The sequence below is a fragment of the Phyllostomus discolor genome, chromosome 2 (assembly GCF_004126475.2).
Source record: "Phyllostomus discolor isolate MPI-MPIP mPhyDis1 chromosome 2, mPhyDis1.pri.v3, whole genome shotgun sequence".
In the NCBI taxonomy this organism is placed as follows: Eukaryota; Metazoa; Chordata; class Mammalia; order Chiroptera; family Phyllostomidae; genus Phyllostomus; species Phyllostomus discolor.
In genome coordinates, this window is record NC_040904.2 from 76,089,718 (window position 1) to 76,113,083 (window position 23,366).

The 23,366-nt window shown below is 34.6% G+C and overlaps 2 protein-coding genes across 2 annotated transcripts in view; both read left to right on the forward strand.

The window, feature by feature from the left end:
* ARL13B (ADP ribosylation factor like GTPase 13B) overlaps positions 1-15,356 on the forward strand; it is a 71,369-nt gene extending 56,013 nt beyond the window's left edge. Inside the window, 4 exon segments of the mRNA XM_028504810.2 lie at positions 2,159-2,384; positions 5,902-6,015; positions 6,984-7,052; positions 13,640-15,356. Coding sequence (XP_028360611.1) covers positions 2,159-2,384; positions 5,902-6,015; positions 6,984-7,052; positions 13,640-13,716 — 486 coding nt within the window. The 3' untranslated portion in view covers positions 13,717-15,356.
* A 7,245-nt stretch (positions 15,357-22,601) lies between these two features.
* The window catches only part of NSUN3 (NOP2/Sun RNA methyltransferase 3), a 60,384-nt gene continuing 59,619 nt past the window's right edge, over positions 22,602-23,366 (forward strand). The window contains exon 1 of the mRNA XM_028504922.2: positions 22,602-22,791. Within this exon, the coding sequence (XP_028360723.1) occupies positions 22,777-22,791 (15 nt within the window). The 5' untranslated portion in view covers positions 22,602-22,776. The remainder of the gene's footprint in view (positions 22,792-23,366) is intronic.

Below are 23,366 nucleotides of genomic sequence, written 5' to 3' on the forward strand. Positions count from 1 at the left end.
CTTGGGGCTGCTGCTGAGGAGGGAGGCAGCTCCACAGGTAAGAAGATGATTGGATAATTTTTGTGTTGCTTTGTTTTGCAAAATAATTGGAATATGAAATATTTGGACTTAAGTTGCTAGGTATCAGAAGGTTAATTGTATTTAATCTTTTTATTAATTCCATTGCATTGAACTTAATTAAATGTGTGCTTTTCTAAGTACAGTAAAGCTGTCTGTTTTTAAAAGCTGTTTTAATAAGCTATTGTTTTGTCTCCCTCCTATTAAATATTATCTTTGTCAAGTTTTGTTTTATGCTCTTTAAAACATATTGGTGGAGAAGAGAGAAATCAGGTTGGACTTTTCAGTTTGAAACATTAATTTACATGTCTAATAAAGCTCACCTTGTGAATAATGGCCAATTTTCTAGTACTGTGGTTACTTAGAAAAGACGTAATGCTTCTACCAACATTATATTTTTCACTGGATGAAGATGTAAACAATACTGGTGTATGAAGTAGTATACCTTATATCGAAAATCCCTGAGTCAATTAGTGGCGTGGGGAAAGTACACCAATTACTCTTTTAATCTACAATAATTTTAAGACTTGTAAAGAAATGAAACAAATGAAAACAAATTACCTATAGTCCTTTATATCAAGCATATTTTCCTTTTCCCCCCACAAAATTTATTCCTTAAAATCTTTGCATTTTAGAGAAGCAGCTTATTTTTATTTGATGTTTACCACAGATAAAAATGTTGAGGCATTGGTTCCAATGGAATCAATGGAATATTAATAAACATTGAATAAACTTAATTATGCCTGAGCACTTTGTGTAAAATAAAAATGGCATTTCAGATCTGGGAGAACTGGATGTTGGGACAACTGAACAATCATCTTGAAAAAAGTAAAATTTTCAAACACTTTATATACTATATTAAATCCAGAAGACTGAAATGTATTTTTTAAAAAAGAAGCCTTAAAAAGAACTAGCACATAATAGTATTAAACATTTGTATATATTTGGAGGAGGAAAAACTTTCAAAGCAAAGCAGTCAAGCCACAAACCATGAACTAAAAATAGATCAATCTTATGATGTTATTTTAAAAGCTGTTCTACAAAGTTAAAGGCAATAAAACCCAGACAAACCCTAATGAAAAATATCTGAGACACATAGTACCAAAGAGAACCCTTAAAATTATTATGAAAATGAGAATCAAATAGAAAAGTGGACATTGGTTTACTATGGGAAGTTCCTTAAAGAAAAATTAAAATGGCAATAACTGTATTTAATAGTTCATTTTCCGAGTGATAAACAGTAATAAAACATAAGTTAAACCAACACTGAGATAAAAACACTTACTAGTTTGATAAAGATATAAAAGATGGATAATGATATACAGTATTAAAAAAGATATGGGGAAATATCACTCTTCAACTTTTTGCCTGGGATATAAATTGACTTTACGTTTTCTAAAGGGAAGGTTGTAATGTGTCACATTTTAAAATGTGCTTACCCAGTGTCAACAACAGTTCTAATGGTAGGAATTTATTCTGAAGAACTAATTCAATAGTTGTGTTTCTTTTAGTAGTGAAAAATTTAAAGTAACCCCTTTGTTCATTGATCAGGAATTTGTAAAATAAGTTACAACGACTTATTCATTATCATAATAAATATTCAAAATGGTAATGTAATTGGTGAAAGTAATCATTGCTGACACTTATATGACATTTAGGTAACACTTGACAAGGTGTCAGGCACTATTCGAAAGAAATATACTTAAGTTAAAACTTCAGTTCTTTTTGTTTTAAAGAAACATAGATATGTATATATAGAGAAACAGTCTATCACATTTATGTATGTTCGTGGGTGGTGTATGTCTGTATATGTGTGGTAGGCAAAAAAAAACATCTCTTAGTGATTATGCACCAAATAGTGGTCATCTGTAAGTTGTGGGTTTACTGGTAATACTTGTTTTCTTCCTTTATACAATCTGTTTTTTGGATGTTTGGCAATTAGCATGTTTCAATGATGTATTTAACAAATAATTTTAATGGAAACATCACAGTTTTCTGAAGTTACAGAATACTCTTGGATTATTTGCCTTTTCCTGTAAAGCTATCTTAGATACAACTGTTACATTAAAGATGATATATTTCATTATTTCATTTTTGTTAGAATGAAAAAAAGCTTGAAAAAGAGAAAAAGAGGCAAAATGTGGAGAAAGACTATGACGATTGCCCCCAGAAACACAGAATGGAGCATGAGCAAGTAGAGACACAGAGCCAGCTCAGTGACAGTAGCCGACAAACCAATGAGTTTGGGATAGTAGAAAATTACAACGAAGCATTAGCACAGCAGTTGGAGAATGAAGATGAGGCATACCAGCCATCGTCAGAATCAGGTGATAAATCTAGTTGTTAAATAAGAAGGTTACATATATATGATATAAACTTAATTATACCTCTTTGTCATGATTATTTTCACAATTATATTTTTGTCTCTAAACGCAGTATTTATCATGATTGTCTCATGGTTTTTAGTTATTACGCATTAGCCAATTTGCTAACCTGTGTTTTTATTCAAGATGCCTTAAAAGTAGTCTTTTGCAACTTAAAAGAATTTCAGCAGAAATTTTCAATTTTACTTTCATTAATTTATAATATAGCCCCAGGAATCCTTGAAAAGGCTTTTTGAGGTTTTTGTTTGTTTTTTTTTAAGCCCCATAATGCTATCATCAGCATCATGTCCTTTACTGACCTGTTATTTCTGTAGGATGCAGCCATAATCAGTTGAACATTTTTAAAGTCTTAATCAGATAGTAATTTTTCTCTTATTTTAATATAATAGAAAATTTTCAATTCATAATTACTTTTCCTTTTCTAAGTGTTATATAATTTAACTGGAAGTTTGTGTCTTTTGGTATCATAAAGACACAGCCAGTGTCTGGAATCAGACAACCTGGGATGGAACCCTGACTTTTCCATCTAGATATATGCTATGTTATGTGACATTCTTCAGTCTTCCTCATCTCTAAAGTAGAAGTACGCATCATTTTTAACAGATTTGAAGGTTATTTATAATAAAAATAACTCTACAATGTTCTAGCACAGGCCTGACAAATGGGAGCTACTTAATAATTTTTAGTTCCTTGCTATTCCTAGTTAGCAATATGTTCCATTGTATATAAGGATTTTTATACAGTATCAAAAGTTCATGAAAATAAGATTTCAATCCTCCAGGAACAGATTAGCTAACATGGATATTTTGCTATATAAAAATAATTAGATTTGAGAGTTGTACTTTTTGTAAATTGGGAAGTTAAGGCAGCCATATTGTACCCATATAGCTCTGTCAGCAGAGTTAAAGAGAAACTAGACTTAAAGTAGCCCCTCAATATATTAAAAGAGCTCTAACACACATTGCTAAAGAGCAATATTTGGCAGATATTTTAAAATAAAGCATAAGAAGTTCTAAGATAGTCAATCATATAACTATGATAACAATTATTGTTATAATTAACATTTTAATTTAGAACATGATTTCATATGCCTTATATTATTTGACACAGCATTGTGTTATTAAACAAAGTAATCCTAAGGTATGTTATTCCCATTCTATAGAATAGGAAACCAGGGACTGGGAAGGTTGACTGACCTTTTAAAGATCATATATATTGTCTGTGGCTGGGCTGAGACCCTACCTCTAGAGCAGATCATCGGCTCTAACTTGAACGCTCTTTTGTGATGGTCAGCTCAGTACCATACTTTTCTGGAGGCTCTCTTTCCTTTCTGCCAGCTGTAAAGCTGGCAGCTCTAATTGTAAAAAGATGTCTTTGTTTCCATCTGGAGTAAAATGTGTCAAATGACACTAATTGATTTAGAAAGTAACATGTTTCTAAATGTGTTTGTATTTCTTATTGTTTTATAGGTTTCATAGATGTTGAATATTTCTTAAGTAACAGATAATTCTGTTTTAGAAAATGTTTTACATAGTATATAAATTTAGTATGGATTGTAAACAAAAATATTTCAGTAACTTTTATATTTGGTTATTTAACTACTATGCCATTCTGGGTTACATTGTTAAAGTCTACACACTAACAACATAGATGTTACCGAAATGTTAGTGTTTTAAAGATTATTTATTTATTTTTAGACAGGGTAAGGGAGGGAGAAAGAGAGTGAGAGAAACATCAGTGTGTGGTTGCCTCTCGAGCACCCTGTACTGGGGACCTGGCCCTCAATCCAGGCACTTGCCCTGACTGGGAATCAAACCTGCGACCCTTCGGATCTCAAGCCAGTGCTCAATCCACTGAGCCATACCAGCTAGGGCCCTAAAATGTTATCCCATGCTTATATGAGAATCTGTAGGTAGTTATTTGCTAAAGGAACACAAATCCTGCAAATCTAATGTGATTCTTGGTTATATATACAGCATAGGACAAAAGTAGATTTACAATTGTGAGTACGCAAAACAATTTATTCTTATATTAATATTAATTATTGCATTATTTTTCATACAAATAACTATAAACCTACCTTTGCCCCATTCTGTATTTATATTGGGCATACCTTATTTGGGGGTTATTTTAAAGAGTAATGTGATTGGGTTTGATTAGGGTCTTCTTCACATTTCAAATGTTTATATTTGAACTACTTATACCAGTGGTTCCCAACCTTTTTGGTGCCAGGGACCGGTTTTATGGAAGACAATTTTTCCATGGGCTGAGGTTGGGGGTGAGACAGGAGGTGGAGCTCAGAGGGTAATGCGAGTGGCATCTACATTCCATCAAGAGGGAGGTTGAGGACCCCTTATTTATACCATATATATGAGGTCTGTGCAGAAGATATCCAGGCATATAATTTGAAAGATAGAGACATTTATTGAAGAAGATACAAGATACCAGAAACATTGTACATAGGACAGTAACACCTCAGTCACCTTCAAAGTAGGCATCTTGGGGGCTCACACAGTTCTCCCAGTGCCATCAGCTGCCCTGTCATATTTTGGTGAGTCTCATTGATGGTCTAAAATCTCTTCCCTTTCAAAAGTGATTTTAGTTTTGGGAAAAGCCAGAAGTCACAGGGCACCAAATCTGGGCTGTAGTGGGGTAGAGTCACTTGGGTGATTTGATGTTTTGTCAAAAAACCCTGCACAAGATTTGGTGCGTAAGCAGACACATTGTCATGATGAAGCTGACAATCACCAGTTGCCCATAGCTGCAGCATTTTGAATCATCCAAATAGTTTCCACAGAGGAATGTTCAAGCTTAACTCAAAATTTGATGCAGATTTGTTGCTGTACTCACTCAGTCATTTTAAATGCGACAGCCACACAGTACACATGCTCACTCAATGGCATCTACCGCCCCCACTGACTAGTACAGTGAAGTCATCATTGTTCATGCATGTGCATTCCAGTCCACTCTTCTTGGCTGCCAGGTTACATCGAAGTCATCCAAACCATTCTTATTATATTAACACTGGCTGGACTTTTTTCAGACAGACCTCTATATATGATCTACTGAGACAAGTCAACACCTCTCCTTTTTCCCTAGGTCATTCTGAGTTTTATGGAAATCCTTGCAATAATTGTATTTACTTAATATAACATATGTTACATTTGAAAAAAATATGTTACTTTGGAAATACGGACTTTTTTAGAATTCTGAGTAACCTCTCATAGAACTTAGAATATAGGCTTTTTGTTGTTTGTATCATATTTGTTAATCATTTCATAAGCAATCATTTAAAAATTAATTCTTAGTAAAAGCAAGTTCACATTTTGATATTGGTAATAATTTCCCACTTGAATTAAAGAAGCATTTCTGTGGTAGTAATATCAACATTCTAGTTCTAATCTTAATTTTTATTATATGAGTTTAATTTTTCCCAAGTTCCATGTTTATATTCTTGTAGATAATAGTAAAAAGAAAACTAAGAAACTAAGAATAAAAAGGAGTCACCGTGTAGAACCTGTTAATACAGATGACTCTGCTCCTAAGAGCCCCACACCACCCCCACCTCCTCCTGGTGAGTACTTTGATTTTGATTCTGAATTTAAAATCTGGCTTTGAACAAAAGCAGGATTGAAGAAAAGGAAAGAAATTGTGTACTTTTTATTCAGTGTATTCATTATCCTGTGAATTGGCAAAAAAGGTAGAATCCTTTGCATGATTTTGTTCATAATTGATGAACATAAGTATTTGTTGCTTTTTTAACCATAAGAAATGTTTTATAAAGGTAAAAATAAGTAAAATTAATAAGCAAACCTTACCTGGAAACTTCCTAGAATGGATTCAAATCTTAATTAAAATATCAGTGCATGGATTGCTAAAAGGAATTTAAGTAGAAAGGATGGCTAATGTGAGCTTTTAAAAAACTGCATCTTTCATCTTGAAAGTTAACAGTTGAAACCAAGATACATGAATTTTTCCATTATATTTTAACACACATACCGACCTTTAAGTCGTTATGAAGCTTAAATACAATATTGCATGTAAAGCACTGGGACATAATAACTGCATAATTATTATGAGTAATTTTTCAGCACTAGGCATAGTACCTTGTATACTCTAGGTGCTTGGTAAATATACAAATATATATGTTTATACTGTCCTTTTAGCCCTGCTAGAAGGCTTTTACATCGTAACATTTTCCTTTGAGAATTATTTGAAGACTCATTTGTAGTATTCCATTTTATAAGTAAACATTTCTTATAGCCTCTGCTAGAGGTTAAAATAATAGTGTAAGTTTATTTGTGGTAGTGGTGAAGATGCTTATATTTTAACTAAAGGTAAATAATATTTAAAGCAAATGTTAACATCTATGCATTTTAAAATAGAAATTTAAAATGAGTTTATGGCTAATCATTATTGTGCCATTCAGTATATATGAATTGACATAAAATATTATATACATTCCTATATAGAAAGGGATCCTCTCAACCAACCTAAAGAGACATTATTTAACAGTGTTTAAATGTTTTTCTCTTTCTTTAGTTGGCTGGGGAACCCCCAAAGTCACTAGACTTCCAAAACTTGAGCCTCTTGGTGAAACACGTCATAATGGTAATGCAAAAGCATCAGTTTTCAAATATCTATACATACTACATTCACTTTTCTTTACTTCATTACTTCAACAAACTTTTCATTTTGGAAGAATTCACAGCCGTCCTTTTTTACTATACATCATTTTTTTTCATTTTATTTCATTTTTTTTTTAATTTTTACGTGTCCTTTGCCTCTAAATAATTTGAGTTGGTGTTTACCTTAGAATACAGAGGTCAAAATAATCATAGCATGTGTTTATCCATTATACTTGTATATTTATGTAAATTGTGATGGAAAGTGAAAGGCTTTACAACAACTTAAATTAAATAGAACTTCCAATTATAGTGCTTTAAAAACTTCATTGTCTTATGTACGTGTGCTCAATGTACTCAATGATGGCATATAACTGCTGTTTCTCTGCTTCTAATGAGACACCAAGTTGCTGAGGATTAAAATGAAGTAAATATCAACACAATTGTAGAATCAGAGATCAATTGAGTATACCAACAATCATTAGTGAAAATTAGAAGATTTATTTTCATCTTTAAAGAGAGAAAAGTTTATCCTTAGGCTATATCAGAATTACAGTGAAATTACATCTGTTTGGTTGACTGACTTTACATCACAAAGCTTTTATGGACCATAATAGGTTAGTTTTTATTTTATACTCTGAAATTATATATGTTAGAATACATTATCAGTTTAAATATTCAGTATGTCATTAGAAAAAAATAGGTAATGTTAATATATTTGTGTTTGTGTCTGTGTATATATATGTATATATACACGAACATGTATATATAGAAAATATTAATCTCTTATGACAGATATTTTTTCTCTTACTGAATCAGGTATCCAAGAAACAACTATTTGGTATTTGATACAATCTAAAACATTGGTGATAAGATGAATAAAACATAAATTCTGCCTTTCTGGGGATCCTAGTCTAATAGAGAAGACCATACGTCAGCTTACTTTACTATGTGACAATTCACAATATATAGTTACATGTCTGTGGTGTAGAATTGGAGAGTACTCTATACAAGTTGTTGGGACAGTTAGTGAAAGTGGTATTAGGACTGGCCCTTTAAAGGAGAAGAGTCTGTCAGCACAAGAAACAGTAGACTTCAAAGGTAGAGAGGTTGGAAAGGTCAGCAGGTATTTAGAAAATAGCATAAAGTTACTTGTGACTGGAGCTTATTTCCATGTGGATAGAGTGCGTAAGAGAGGAAATTTAAAGTTATGGAGAGTGTTGAAAATGGAATTATGGTTTAGGGACTGATTGTGAAGGGACTGACATATATGTGAAGCTATTTGGTATAATTTTACAAGAGATGCTATATGTTTTTAGCAGGGAAATAGTGTTACTAGTTTTGTAGTTTAGAAAACCTATTTTTGACACAAATTGAAGTAAAGACTTGACGGTGGCCACATCTGAGGTAAGAAAGGATCCCAGTTAGGAGGCTGTTGCAGTAGTCAAAGTGAGAAGGGAGGAATGGAAATTAGAATGGAGAATAAAAAATGTATGCAGTGAGCATTTTAACAAGTAACTAATTGATGAATGGTTATATGGGTTGAGGGAGAGAGGAATAGAGGATTATTTCACTAGAGGGGTTAGAAAGTTGGTGTTACCTGTAAGACTGAAAATCCATGAGGGAGGAGAAAACCTGCTTTGGAGGTGTGTGTAGGTTTATCTGTTTGGAAATGTCTATACTCCAGTACAAGTGAGATTCTGGAGCTCAGGAGAAGAGAAGGGCCAAGTGTATGGGGGAGGGTATGTAGGTAGATTTTTTTAAATTTATTTTTTATTTTTATTTTTAAGTATATTTTATTGATTATGCTATTACAGTTGTCCCAGTTTTCTCCCCTCCACCCTACCCCCCAATCCTCCAGCATTCCCCCCTGCACCTTAGTTCATGTCCATGAGTTGTACATGTAAGTTCTTTGACTTCTCTGGTTCCTGTACCATTCTTAACCTCTCCCTGTCTATTTTATGCCTACCAATTATGCTTGTTACTCCTTGTACCTTCTCCCCCAGTGCTTCCCCTCACCTTTTCTACTGAAAGCCCTCCATGTGATGTCCATTTCTCTGATTCTGTTCCTGTTCTAGTTCTTGTTTTGGTTTTTTTTTTAGGTTGTTATTAATAGTGTGAGTTTGTTGTCATTTTACTGTTCATAGTTTTTGATCTTTAATTTCTTGGATAAGTCCCTTTAACATTTCATATAATAAGGGCTTGGTGATGATGAACTCCTTTAACTTGATCTTATTTGGGAAGCACTTTATCTGCCCTTCCATTCTAAATGATTGCTTTGCTGAATAGTAATCTTGGATGTGGATCCTTGCCTTTAATGACTTCCAATACTTCTTTCCAGGCCCTTCTTTCCTAAAAGGTTTCTTTTGAGAAATCAGCTGATAGTTTTATGGGCAATCCTTTTTAGGCAACTCTCCTTTTCTCTTGATGCTTTGAAGATTCTCTCTTTATCTTTAATCTTGGGTAACTTAATGATGATGTGCCTTGGTGTGTTCCTCTTTGGGTCCAATTTCTTTGGGGCTCTCTGGGCTTCCTGGACTTCCTGGAAGTCTATTTCCTTCACCAGGTGGGGGAAGTTTTCCTTCATTATTTGTTCAAATAAGTTTTCAATTTCTTGCTTTTCCTCTTCTCCTTCTGGCACCCCTATAAATCAGATATTGGAACATTTCAAGTTGTCCCAGAGGTTCCTAAGCCTCTCCTCACTTTTTTGAATTCTTGTTTCTTCATTCTGTTCCAGTTCGATGTTTTTCTTCCTTTTGTTCCAAATTGTTGATGTGAATCTCAGTTTCCTTCCCTTCACTGTTGGTTCTCTGAATAGTTTGCTTTATTTCATTTGGGGTAGCCTTCATTTGTACCTTCATTTTATGACTGACCTCAATCAGTTCTGTGAGCATCCTGTTTACCAGTGTTTTGAACTCTGCATCTGTTGTCTGTTTGCTCGTCACTTAGTTCTTTTTCAGGAGTTTTGCTCTGTTCTTTCATTTGGGTCATGTTTCTTTGTCTCGGTGCACCTGTTAAGTTGTAAGGGGGTGGGGCCTTAGATATTCACCAGGGCAAGGCAACCCTCTGTGTTGCGTTGTGGCACTATCTGTGAGGAAGGGGTCAGAGAGGAAGCAATGCACTTCACCTGCTCAACTCTAGCCCCACTTTCCAACAAACTCTCTTGTGTGAGACTGGGAGTTTCTCCCCACTGTGACCACCCCTGCCATAGTCCACAGCCAGCTCTGAGTTTCAGTTTCCAGTTCAGCCAGCCCTGCCACCCACCCTGTGCAGTCCCCCGCCTCCACCTGCCCCGCTTCCCATCTCCCTCCTACTGGTCTGGTTGTCTGTTTCTTTAATTCCTTGGTTGTCAGAGTTCCATACAATTGGATTTTCTGGCATTTCTGGGTGTTTATGGTTTTTAGATCGGTTGTTATCTTCCTTTTGGTTGTGTGAGGAAGCAAAGAGTTTTTACCTATGTGTCCATCTTGGCCAGAACTCCCTTTTTTAAAATTTCAGTCGTCATCACACCATAGGAGTGCTTTGCCCATAATGCTCTGTGATTGTTTACTGAATGAATTCAGTTGAGTGAATTATAGTTTCCTATTTGGGGGGGAAAGCATGTAGAATGCAGAAAAAAGAACTAATGTTAGCATCTCAGGGGAACATTATAGTTAAGGGCAAGTGGAAAAGAGTTTAAAAATGGGCTGAGAACATAATTTTGTTTTGTTTTCTCTTTCTTTTTTAAAATTAGAACTGGGAATTATAATAATTAAGTTTAAGACCACCATATTCCTATATTTCAGTTAATTTTCAGTTTGTATCAATAAACTAAGCTTCTCATAGCAGATAAGAAAACACTATAACTTCAAAAAATTAAAAATATCTGTATTATTTTTTCATAAATTGTAAGTCAGATTATACCTAAGCTGAATTAAAAAACCATGTATGACCATTTCTGCTTGTAGTAATAGAGGAAAAAAGCAGATACAATAAATTAAATTTTTTTTAAATGAAACTTTTTTTTTAAGATTTTACTTATTTATTTTTACAGAGGGAAGGGAGGGAGGGGGGTAGAGAGAGAGAGAGAGAGAAAGAGAGAGAGAAACATCAATGTGCAGTTGCTGGGGGCCATGGCCTGCAACCCTGGCATGTGCCCTGGCTGGGAATCGAACCTGCAACACTTTGATTCACAGCCCGAGCTCAATCCACTGAGCTACACCAGCCAGGTAAAATTTTTAATAAAAGTAATTTAATAACAATTTTTAGAGTTTATCATGAGATCTTCAAGATGCTTATAGGTCCCAATGTTATAATTTCATTCTCTTTTCCCCTCTAACTTTGTACACATTTCTTTGCATTTGATTCATGGAAAGTAGATAAGTACATGATAAACTACCTTAGATAAGTAAATTTAACTGTGATTGGCTTGGCACTTAAAATTTACTATGATGAAAAACAATTTGTTGTAGTCAGATGGGAATTTTTAAGGCAGATTCTTTCTTGTTCTTTGATTATAGACATTTACCTTGATAACAATTTGATTCTACTTTTCTAATTGTTTTTATTGTCTGTAAAGCTTATTCAGTGTAACAGGTAAGACAAATGCATTCAGAGAAGAGATGGGAATCTGTTTTCCCTTTGTAAATATTCCCCATCCATACTTCATTAATTTGTTATGTGTTGTACATTATGGGAAATAAGTCAGAAATTTATTTTATTCCAAATTGCCAAATGTATAAACTAGAGAATATTTTCAAACTTTAAAGTTCTGTATGTAGTATTATTACTATTTAATTTTTCATGTTAAAGTGTTTGAACCCTTTATATAAAAATGGGTGTTAAGTTGGTCATACCAGTTGGGCACTAAGGTCAACTTATATTCCCTACAGTTAAGCTAATAAGAAACTTGCTTTGTAGAATGATTTAAGTTTTCTGGCAAAGAACTAATATAATATCAACTGCAAAAATAAAATAATATTTTGGGAGGGAAAGAGATAACTTCTTGCTAGGTTTTTCTACTGGGATACTGGATCTCTTGGCAGTTTGTATTCGTGAATGTCTGCTCCAGTAAACTGAGACTCCCTGCGTTTGCCAGTCTGTCTGTCCAATATTGGATGCAGTGTTCTGTCTTGTGACCTGCTCTCTCTTACGGATCCAAGGAGAGCTGATGATTTTTCAGACTGCTCAGCTATTTACTTCATGTTAGGATGGAGTGATAACTTCCAAGTTCCTTAAATGCTATTAGGATTTTGTTAAATTAACATGTATTAAGGTGAACCCCTGCGTGCTGTATGGTAAGCTTGAGTTCTGAAAGACCACCAGAGAAACTGCAATAGATTTTATTACTCATAAGTTTTGGAGGAGGTACATGGCATGCCTTGAGGCTTCTACAGGGGGCGATCCAGGCAGGCTGCAGGAAGAGAGATCTACAGGATGTGGGCACTTGCCTTTTTTAGGGTATGTGGGTGATGCGCTTTGGTATCTCAGGCTAAAGCCAAACTTGTCCATTCAAAGCAAAAAGAGTGGAGTTTTGTTAGGTTCCACTGGGGTATTACATGAGAAAAGGCCTTGGAGGACAAGGGAGACTCCTGTCCACAAGGGTCATTGGGGAATTCATATCCGGGACTTACTTATGACTCTGCAGACAGTTATGGAGGGCATGTGCTTGCATGAGGAGCTACTGTCTGTTTAAGGTCTCTGACAGCCACTTGTCCAAACAGAATAGAAGCTGAAGCAGCTATACCATGGAGTAAGCTTAGCTCAACTCCAGACACATGCAGAACTGAAAATGGGTCCCTAATACGTTTTCTTTCTTTTTAAATTAAATTTATTTGAGTGACATTGGTTAATAGGATCATATAGGTTTCAAGTGTGCATTTCTGGGATACATGATCTGTACATTGCATTGTGTGCCTAACTAATACATTTTCAGTATATTTCTTTCAAGTAATCCTGAGCACTTATGCTTCTATAGTAATTTTAAGGGATTAAGCCAGAAATAATTACTTACTAGAAGTTTAGATATGCTGTTAAATTTATTAGCCAGTTTGTGATAATGAAGGGATAGGAACTTACTATGAAATAGAAAATAAAACTTTTGTATCAAATATTCCCTAAATCACTAAACTATATTGAAGCATCAGTATAAAAAATTCCTACTTATCAGAACACTAAGATAAGTAATTATTTCTTCCAGAACACCTAGAAGTAAGAACATGGATTATACAAACACTGACTTATCAGGGCTTTGACAACAGGTTCCATAGGTTTTGAATATTTGTTATTCATTCTCTTCTAAGGTGAACATGTAACTGGAAACAAAAATAATAATGTATACATTAGGTGCAGCTTTTTTTAAAATTAACTAGAGATTAATTTACAATATAGTGTTAAAGATTTACCCTAGTGGTTGTGTTTTGAATTTATTTAAGTTTTCTTATATTTTGATTTTTTTCTGTTCTCCTATTGTTTCATCTGTCAAGTCAGTGTCTTTTTTTTTTATAAAGGCATTGGTTGGCAATAATGAATTGTATCAAAAATATGTATTTACCATAACTGTTTTTGTGTTTGTGTTATGCCTTCTATACGTAGATTTCTATGGGAAGCCACTGCCTCCCCTGGCTGTGCGACAGAGACCTAACAGTGATGTTCAAGATATGATCTCATAACCACGTCCTGTGGATGAGCTATCTTAATATCAGCAAGATGAACTGGAGGACCTTCTTTTTCAAAAAAATAAAAACCATGAACACTGATGAATGGGACAAGATAACCATAGCAATTTCAGTGAGGCGATTGATAGCCAAAGATTTAACTGACCTGGTAATTACTTTTCCATGCTGTTCATGGTATTAAAAAAAGAAAAAGAAAGAGAGAGAGAAAAGGGGGAAAAAGTGGGGGAAACAAAAGACCAGCAGATGGGATGAGCATTTTGGACCAAGTTAGTAAGAATTAGCATTGACTGGTTTATGCATCTCCACTCATGGGTATATTCCTGAAGTAAAATCTTTCAGAAAAAGAGCCGATGGACTTTGCACACTTTCATTACTATATGTTTAATAGTCTTATTTCTATACCTTAAACATTTTTTTATAAGATACATGTTCATGGAAGGGGAACTTTTGGGAATTTATAAGCTAAATTTTTAACTTTTTATATTTTTCTATAACTTTTGTTTCAAAATTTTAATTACTGTGATATTGACTATACTTTTCTATAGTGCTTTGTTTTAAATTGTGTCTGGAAAATGGAGTCAATTTACTGGTTGAATATTAACTATACAAATGATATATTTATATGTTTTGAGGTATGTTTTATAATAGTATTGTTCTTGAAGTATACATCCTAATTTGACCTAATTTTAAAATAATACTCTTTGAAAAATAGACTCTAGTTCCTTATTCTAACAAAGAATAGAATTTGAAAGCACCACCCAAGGAGACAGTTCAATTTTTTTGTTGCTTTCTTTGATGATGAGCCTAATAAAGAAAAGAGTCAGAAAAATAAAATAAAAATGTTATGTGAGATACGATTAAGAGTCCCAATATACCCTTCTGTTAGAGGTTAAACCCTTTGAGAGATTAAAATACTCCTCACTCCTTTGTCTATCAGCAGCTGCAGTGATTCTTAGGTTATTGTAATACTTTAGTGCCTTGAAATTAAAGGCAAAAAGCCTGAAAAGGCTACTGTAGGTCCAGAGACTTGTGCTTATGACAGGAAAATGCTGGGATACTAAAGAAATAAGAATAAACAAATAATTTCAAAATAAATTTTGTGAAGAAATAATTCCAAAATAATTTCTCAATTTTAGAATAGTAGCATGTTTCTTGCAAAGAACAGTGGCATCTGTAGGATCCTCTATTTGTCTGGCATTTGGACGAAGTTTAAGATGTATATTATGAGGAATAAATTCATAATGTTGCATTTAATTTAAAGCATATATTTATATCAAAGTGAAAATACTGTAAAACAGTATGATTCCTATATCACCTTGTCAATTTGATAGTTTGGTAACTTGTACTGACAACAGTCATATAGTGGTATCTGACAAAAACATAAGTATGTCTAAGGCAGTTTAGTATGATTATATACTTTAATAGTTTTACTTGAGAGCATAACATTTTATTTACATTTTAAACTCCCTGAACTTTCATTAACTAGGTCACTTTTTACTCTAGTCATCATCATACGCAGTTTCTTTCTTTTTTTCTTTCATTTTCTTTTTTTTTTTTTTTTGAGTTTTGTACCTAGCATTCTACTTCAGATATAAAATTCCTAACCTAAATTTCATAGATGGCTGATATGTAAGGAAATCAACATAAGGAGACATGTATTAATTTTGAGCTGGATTTTAAAGGGAAAAAACTCATTTGTACATCTTTATTTTTTATAACATTTATATTTCTCATTTTTAAAGAGCTAAACTCATACTTTTTCCATCTTTTTAAAATTCATCTAGTTTGAAAATAAATATGCTTTTTAAATTTGCAATTGTGTATAATATTTACTGAGTCCTTTTAATTAAAATGATTTTGAAATTAAATAAATAATGAAGTAGAATTAATGTTTTATGTATCTCAAGAATTAATTTATATTCTTAAAGCATTTAAAAAATTTTAAGTTTTGTAAATCCAGGTGGCTTTTAACAGTTAAATGCCTATTTTGTTATATGCTGCATTTTTATTCTTAACCATCGTAAATTATGACATTTTCACACAATAAAAGTAATTTATATCATTATGCTGTTTCCTCTTGTCATTTGATGAATTTAAATGATTTTTTTGCATAAAAAATAGGAAAGGCTTTTAAAACATGATTGTTGAAAGACATTCTTAAGTCAACAGATTAAAATAATTTTTATTTTAAATGAAAAACTTTTCTCTGCACAAGGTTTAATTAATATATGTGGCAGATATCATTTTAACTCCAGTTAAAAATGAGATTATATTGAAACTGAACCCAGGTTCAGCTGCCTATTGCAAGGAAAGCCAAACTTGGGAGACAGGTATGGTGAGAAAGAAAGTGATTTATTTGAGTGCTGGCATCTCGAAAAGGTGAGTGGACTCCCGTCTTCAAAAACCCATCTTAACATCTCTGGTCAAGCCAGCCATTATTATAGGGAGTTGGTGGGAATTGTGTGGCAGGTGAGGGGAACTTCCCAGGAGCAGTGCAGAAATGCAGGTGCTGGTGAGAGTAGGAAGGGGGAATAAGGGGCAGTGGCTGAAAGGGGAGTGGTGCAGCTTTTGCTCAGGTTATTCCTTTCATTCTGGCGTTATCTCTCAATTTATGTTAGCATTCCTCCCTTGAGGGGACAGCTGTGGTTTGCAACTGCAAGGAGAACTAAGTACAGGGTTGATTATATACTTCGATCTGTTACAGAATACGTAACTTTGATTACAATTGGGAGGTACTAAATCATGGTTACAACTTAACAATTTAGTGCAGACAGAGGTTTTTATGAGGATGGAGGAGAGGAAAAGCAGAACAAAGAGAGCAGGGCATGGGGTTGTGGACAGGCAGGCACTGACCTTGCTGGTTTTGACATTGATCTTTTTGGTCAGGCCCTTGAGTTTGCCTTCTGGTCTTTGTCAGCTTAGCAGGACTCCAAGGTCAGGTTGTTTCTCAGGTTTACACAGGAATTAAACTATAGACTCTAGTAAAGTATACTTAGAAAAGAAATTTTTAGCATGTAAACTCTAGCTTTGAGAGGAAAAAAATCAGGTTACAGTAACAAGTTAGAATTAATGTTTACTAATAGTAATATGTGTAGCTTTATGTAAAAATAGTGTATTCATTCCCCACTAGAATATCATGATTATGATTCAGTGTCTGTGTTTTGTTAAGTTAAAGCTACTGACCAAAAGATGTCTTTTTTACTTATTTGAAAGTTAATTCTATGTGTTAATTATATGTAAAATGCATATATAATGTGTACAGTAGTATATGTGATTGATTTCAGGTGTGAAACTATGAGTGGAAGCAGCATTAGAAAAAGTGTTGCAAATGCTAATAGTTAGATTTTTAGAGTTCTGGTTTTGTTTTTTTCTCACCTTTTCAAACTGATTTTGTAATTTGGCGTTTATAATGGGGAAGCAAATTTGTAATTTTGTAAAGAGTGCCATTATTCTGCAAGTTCAAAATTATGCATACTCTTTTGCCCTGGCCAGTTGCTCAGTTGGTTGGAGCATTGTCCCGTACACCGAAAGGTTTCAGGTACAATCCCCAGTCAAAGCGCATATGGAAGGCAAGTGGTCAATCTCCTCTCTTCTCTTTTCTCCCCTCGACCTCCTCTCTTCTCTTCTCTCTCTTCCCCCACCCCTCCCTCCCTCTCTAAAATTAATAAAAAATATCCTGTGGTGAGGAATAAAAAAATTAAATACTCTTTTAAGTGCAATATGGACGACTTCATATGTAAAACTTACTATGAATAGCTCAGAGACATTCAGCTGTAGAATATACCAGTATACTTGCAGCTGATCTCTTACTAAGTATTCTTTTACTGTGACTATGCTTTAGTTTATCTGTTACTTGGTTCTATATGCTATGTTATTTACCTCATTCAATTTCTCCCATTCCACACTAAAAAAAGTCCAATGCTTCCAGGTAGCAAATGCTTACCAAAAATGAAACTGCTTCACTTAGGAGAAAGGACTCATGGTCATGGACAAGAATGTGGTAATTGCTGGTGGGAGGGGTTGTAAGGGGACTCAGTGGTAATTGAAAAAAAAATAAAGATTAAATCTAAATAAATAAAATACTGTAAAAAACCAAAACAAAACCCTGAAACTGCTTATATAAATAAAGCTGTACCTTATAGACTATTATCCTTGGCTTTAATACCTAAGTTTTTCTGTAAGTGGAGTATATGTTGCAGCTAAGATTCTGCTAATACTAATTTATCAAGAAGTATAATCTAGCTGATCCAAAGAACAAAAAAAATCAGATATTTTAAAATGTATATTAAAGTGTATAAATTATCTAAATAGTAATCATCCATTACCTATGTAGAAACAGAAGAAGCTCTAATTTTTGAGAAAAAAATAGGAAATCATAAATTAATGTCCTTTAATAAGGGGATCAGCATATAATTAAGAGAAAAACAGAAAGAGAATCATTTGCCTGTTTAGAGCCTGAGCTGTAAATTCTTCTGTGTGCTGATGAGGAAACAATTTATGACCTAGGGGATGAATCAAATGTTTATAATACATTGTTTTCAATAAACATTTTGAGTATACATTTATACTAAGATGACTATATTAGTTTGCTAGGGCCATAAAAAGTACCACAGACTGGATGACTTAAGCAATATAAATTTATTTTCTCATAATTCTGAAGTGTGGAATTCCAGACCAAAGAGTTGTAGGGATGGTTTCTTCTGAAATCTCTCTTCCTTGATTTACAGATGGCCTCCTCCCTGTGTCCTTATATGGCCCTTTCTCTGTGTATGTTCTTACCTAGTGTCTCAGTGGGTCCAAATTTCCTCTTTTTATAAGGGCACCAGTCAGGTTGAATTAGGACCCACCCTAAAGGACTCCCTTTAACTTAATCACCTCTAGAAAAATCCTGTTTCCAAATATGTTTGTCACATTTGAGGTACTGGGGGTTAAGTGCTTCAACATATGAATTTTGAGAGTATAAGTTTCATCCTAAAACAGTTATATACATGTTCTGCACCTTGTACATATATCCTTCTAAACGTTGTTTAAAGATTGGATAAAAATAAGATGCAAGTTACCATATATGCTTCCTTGTCCCAATGGATTGCCTGCTGGATTTTATACACACCACTTGGGAAGCCTAAAATAATAAAATAGAGACTCAGCTAACTAGCTATTCATCTGAAGTCAAAGTCCAAGATTGCCTGTAACTAACTGTTTTGTTCTCTTATTTTGATGGCAGGGTTTTCTTGTGTTTTTCTGCCATCCTGATGTTCTGTTAATGTCAGGTGTTTAACTACAAAGCCTGTCTTTACATTTTGACATATACACTTCTATATGAACATGAAGGAAACCTTCATGAGAGATGTTTTATATAAATATGAAAATTCATGAAACAGTGTAGGAGATAGTCTATAAAGTACACTTACTTTGAAACATTTCTTAGATCAGTTGGCTTCACAATAAAATCACTTAGATATGTAGAAATTATTTTCCTGCTTAGTGGCAAGTTGTTACATGCTTTCTTCTAGACAGTGAATGTGCTCTGTAGTTGAAGCATATTCAGACTGCCAAGTGGTATTTTAATTAAGTCAACTGTACGTATGCTGATATTTTGAGGGGATACATTGTATACACATATATAAATATATATGCACACACAGCAAGAGCAAACTCCTCTGTCATCTTCATAGTTACTGCAGGGAAGTATTCAGACTGCCATCTTCTGATGGTGAGTACAGCAAATATAAGAACCCAGAAGAATAAGGTAGATTAATCTTTTTGCTCCTCAGCAGAAAGAAACCATTCTTGCTGAGACTGTGCCAATGGCCATATCACTGCTAAGCTGTATCTTTGCACCCTCATCAAGAAGTTATCCAAGATACCCTGGATGATTGTATGCCTGTGGGTATAATCGTTATTTAGGTTAATTAATTTGACTATCTGCTGTGGAAATAAAAAAGGATGACTAATAACTTGCAAAAAGATGCTTCATTCATTAACATTATAGTAAAAAACAAAAAAATTCCACCCTGGCTGGTGTGGCTCAGTGGATTGAGTGCCAGCCTGGGAAACAGGGTTGCTGGTTCAATCCCCACTCAGGGCACATGCCTGGGTTGCAGGCCAGGCCCCCAGTTGGGAGTGCATGAGAGGCAACCACACATTGGTATTTCTCTCCCTCTTTCTCCTTCCCTCCCCCTTTCTAAAAAACTAAATGAATAAAAATTTTAAAAAATTGTGGTATTTGTGTCAGCTCAGTTTCTTATGTTTACAGTGGTTTAAAACAAGTCTGCTTCTGACAGTTTTTATTCCTAAAACTCACTGTGGAATTTCGTTCATTTTTTTGTAGTTATTTGATATGGGATTGGGGAAATCTATTAACATTTTCATGATAGACTGATACTGACTTTAGACAGATATACAAGTTAAATGTTAAAGATCAAACTGTAGAAAAGAGGGAGGAGGGGAGAAACAGATGTAGCTACCCTCTGTGCAAAGAAATTCCCAAGCCTGAAAGCAATGGAATCAAAAACTCAGTTGATTGCATACAATTTTAAAATATTTTCACATTTAAAGTCATTGTAGGAAAAATTGGAAGAATACTTGAAAATGTGATATAATTAACATCTCTAATATAAATATGAATAAAAGCACTAAGACATCTATAGATAAGTGGACATGAGCAGATTATTTACAAAAGAAATAAAAGATTTGAAAAACTACCAAAACCAAGAACATAATAAAAAATTTTAACATTATCAGACATGCAGAGATTCATGAGCAAAAATGTTTATCAATAATAGGCAGATAACTAAGTATGAGAACCTCCAGACCTTCAAATACTTGGAACTTCTAGATATTATGCATATGAAAAATTATTTTAATTTTTTTCTATTGCCTTTTAATCTCCTTATACTGCCCTTCCCCACCCTGCAGTCACCACACTCGTCCATGAATCTTTTTTCCTTTAAGCTCGGTCCCTTAACCCTTAGCTGTCAGCCTGCTCTCTATCTGAGTCTGTTTCCATTTTCCTTGTTAGTTCAGTTTGTTCATTAGATTCCACGTATGAGTGAAATCATATGGTATTTGTCTTTCTCTGGCTTATTTTCACTTAGCATAATGTTGTCCAGGTCCGTCCATACTGTCACAAAGGGTAAAATTTTATTTTTTTTGGCTGAGTGGTATTCCATTGTGTAACTGCCCCATAGTTGTTTTATCCACTCATCTACTGACGGACACCTGGGCTGCTTCCATATCTTGGTGATTGTAAATAAAGCTACAATGAACATAAGGGTACTTATGTTCTCTCAAGTTAATGTTTTGGGTTCCTTTGGATATATTTCCAGAAGTTGAATTGTTGGGTCAAAAGGCAGATCCATTTTTAATTTTTTGAGATATTTCCATATTGCTTTCCACAGTGGCTGTGCCATACTACCCTGAACGTGCCTGCTCTCATCTAATCTTGGAAACTAAGCAGAGTTGGGCCTGGTTAGTACTGGAACGGGAGACTGCCCAGGAATACTGTGTGTTGTTCACTTACCACTTCTTGGCCTTTTGGCTAAGATCAAGTGTCATGAAAAATTCTTAAGAAAAAGAGGTTACACAATATAGTGTTTGGTCAACCGTGAAAATGCATTAAATTAGAGAAATACACCAAATGTTCATAGTAATTATCTCTAGTAGTATTATACCTAATTTTCATTACATAGGCTTTAAACAGTTTTTTAATGAGAACTAGTTTAGAATCAGAAAATATAAATATGCTGAGTCACAAAATAGAATATAGTCTTTCTAAGAATAACACATCCTCTTTCCTTAATAGAAATATATATGATTTCTAATAACCCCTTAAAAGTCTTTTATGTCTATATTGTTAGTATATTACTATTTTAATTAATTTAATGTAACATGTAATGACTGCAAAAAATTATATAAAATCTCTACAAATACAGGTTGAAAGGTAGTTTTCCCTAAACATCCCACAAATTGGAGAAATCTAATCATTTCACTTCTTCACACTATATTTTCTTTCCCACCAAATCTAAATTTTTAGATTACTGGAGATCTTGTTTAAATAAATAAACTTCAAATCACATTAAAGGTAACATCTGTTTACGTGGTCCTAAGATTTGCACCTACTGTATATTCATTCCTACACTGACATTGTGAGTGTCAAAAGTCTGAAAATTAGATGCTCATTGAATATCAGGGATCACTTTAAGGTCTTTTCTCTGATAAGCCGCTGATTGCTGTTACAAGGGAGCAACGAAAGAGTAACACTAAAAGAGCAAATAAACTGCTCTGCTTATTCGAATGGGTGTAATACCATCTGAGAAACAGTAATACTGCCCCCAGTAAAGGAGGATGAGGTGGCCAGCGTGAACGTTCATTTTGGTCTTTTCAGACATTTGGTGCCAGAACTTGATGATAATCATGAAAATCACGACTGAAAATAACACACAGCAACAATAAATTTAGCCTCCGCGCCGAGCACTTTAGTTATTTCAATCAATTTAATAATCATTTTGCCCTCCCCATTAAAAGAGATTAGCCTAATGGACCATCTCTAGGAAAAGTGTCAATTTCTTTTGCATCATATCCATCCTTTTATCTTGAGTTCTGATTATTTGGGCTAATGGGGGGTCATAAGATTTGGTAGGTTTATTCAACTACCTTAGCCTCGGAGATTTTAAAACAATGATCATGCAACAAAAGCTAATAATGACAAAGATTTCCACTCTCCTACGGAGTCGCATCCCTCCCAAACGCACAAATGCCAGAGATCTTAGGGATAGGCTTGAGTATCTAACACTCCAGCCTCCGCCCGGAAGTAGGTACCGCCTCTTCTAGCCGCCCTCAGCGCGGAACTGCGCGCGTGCCTCTCGCGGTACCTAGGCTTTCACGGCGAGATTTCGACTACGCTGGCAAGGAAATATCTCGCGATACGTTCCCCAGGAAAAGTACGGCAATTAAAGGAATTCCCGCGAAACTCTGAAGTCAGGCTGTTTGTTTGGTATCTTGTATCTTTAGGTGTCCACGGTGAAGTCGTCTGGTTTGGCATCTTGCAGCGGAATGATGTTGACCCGGGTGAGGGTTGCGACCAGGCTGGTGCCCCTGAGTAAACCAGACACTTCTATAAGGGCCTGGTGGGAATGGAGGGGGCTGATTCGAGGGAACTTGGGGATGTCTGGGATTCTCTGGTTTCACAGTCCGAAACGCCTGCTCGTGAGCGTTCTCGGTCGTTTTCCTGCAAGGCACCTCTGCCCCAGGTAATCCGTGTGCAACCCAGCACGCAGACTTCAGTACCTCTTCAGCTGTGAGCAGAAGGCCAGCTCCTCGAGGGCCGAGACTGCCTTTGTCACTGCTCTGTCCTGGGAGCTTAGAACAATGCTGTTATATCGTTGGCCCTCGAAAGGCTTTTCTTGGATAAGTAAACGAAACAGAATTTCAAAGAAGTTTACGAGGAAACCAGAGTGACTTTTCTTCTAAATGAACTTTATTTTGGAATAATTATCCGTTTACAAAACAGTTGCACTGATTTCCCCTATGCTTTTCACTCAGTTCCCCCTAATGTTCTAGAGTGAGTTATTTAAGTTGACTTTTTTGCTTGGACTTATTTAAGTTGACTTTCTGTGCTAACACCACTAGATTCTGCTTTAACA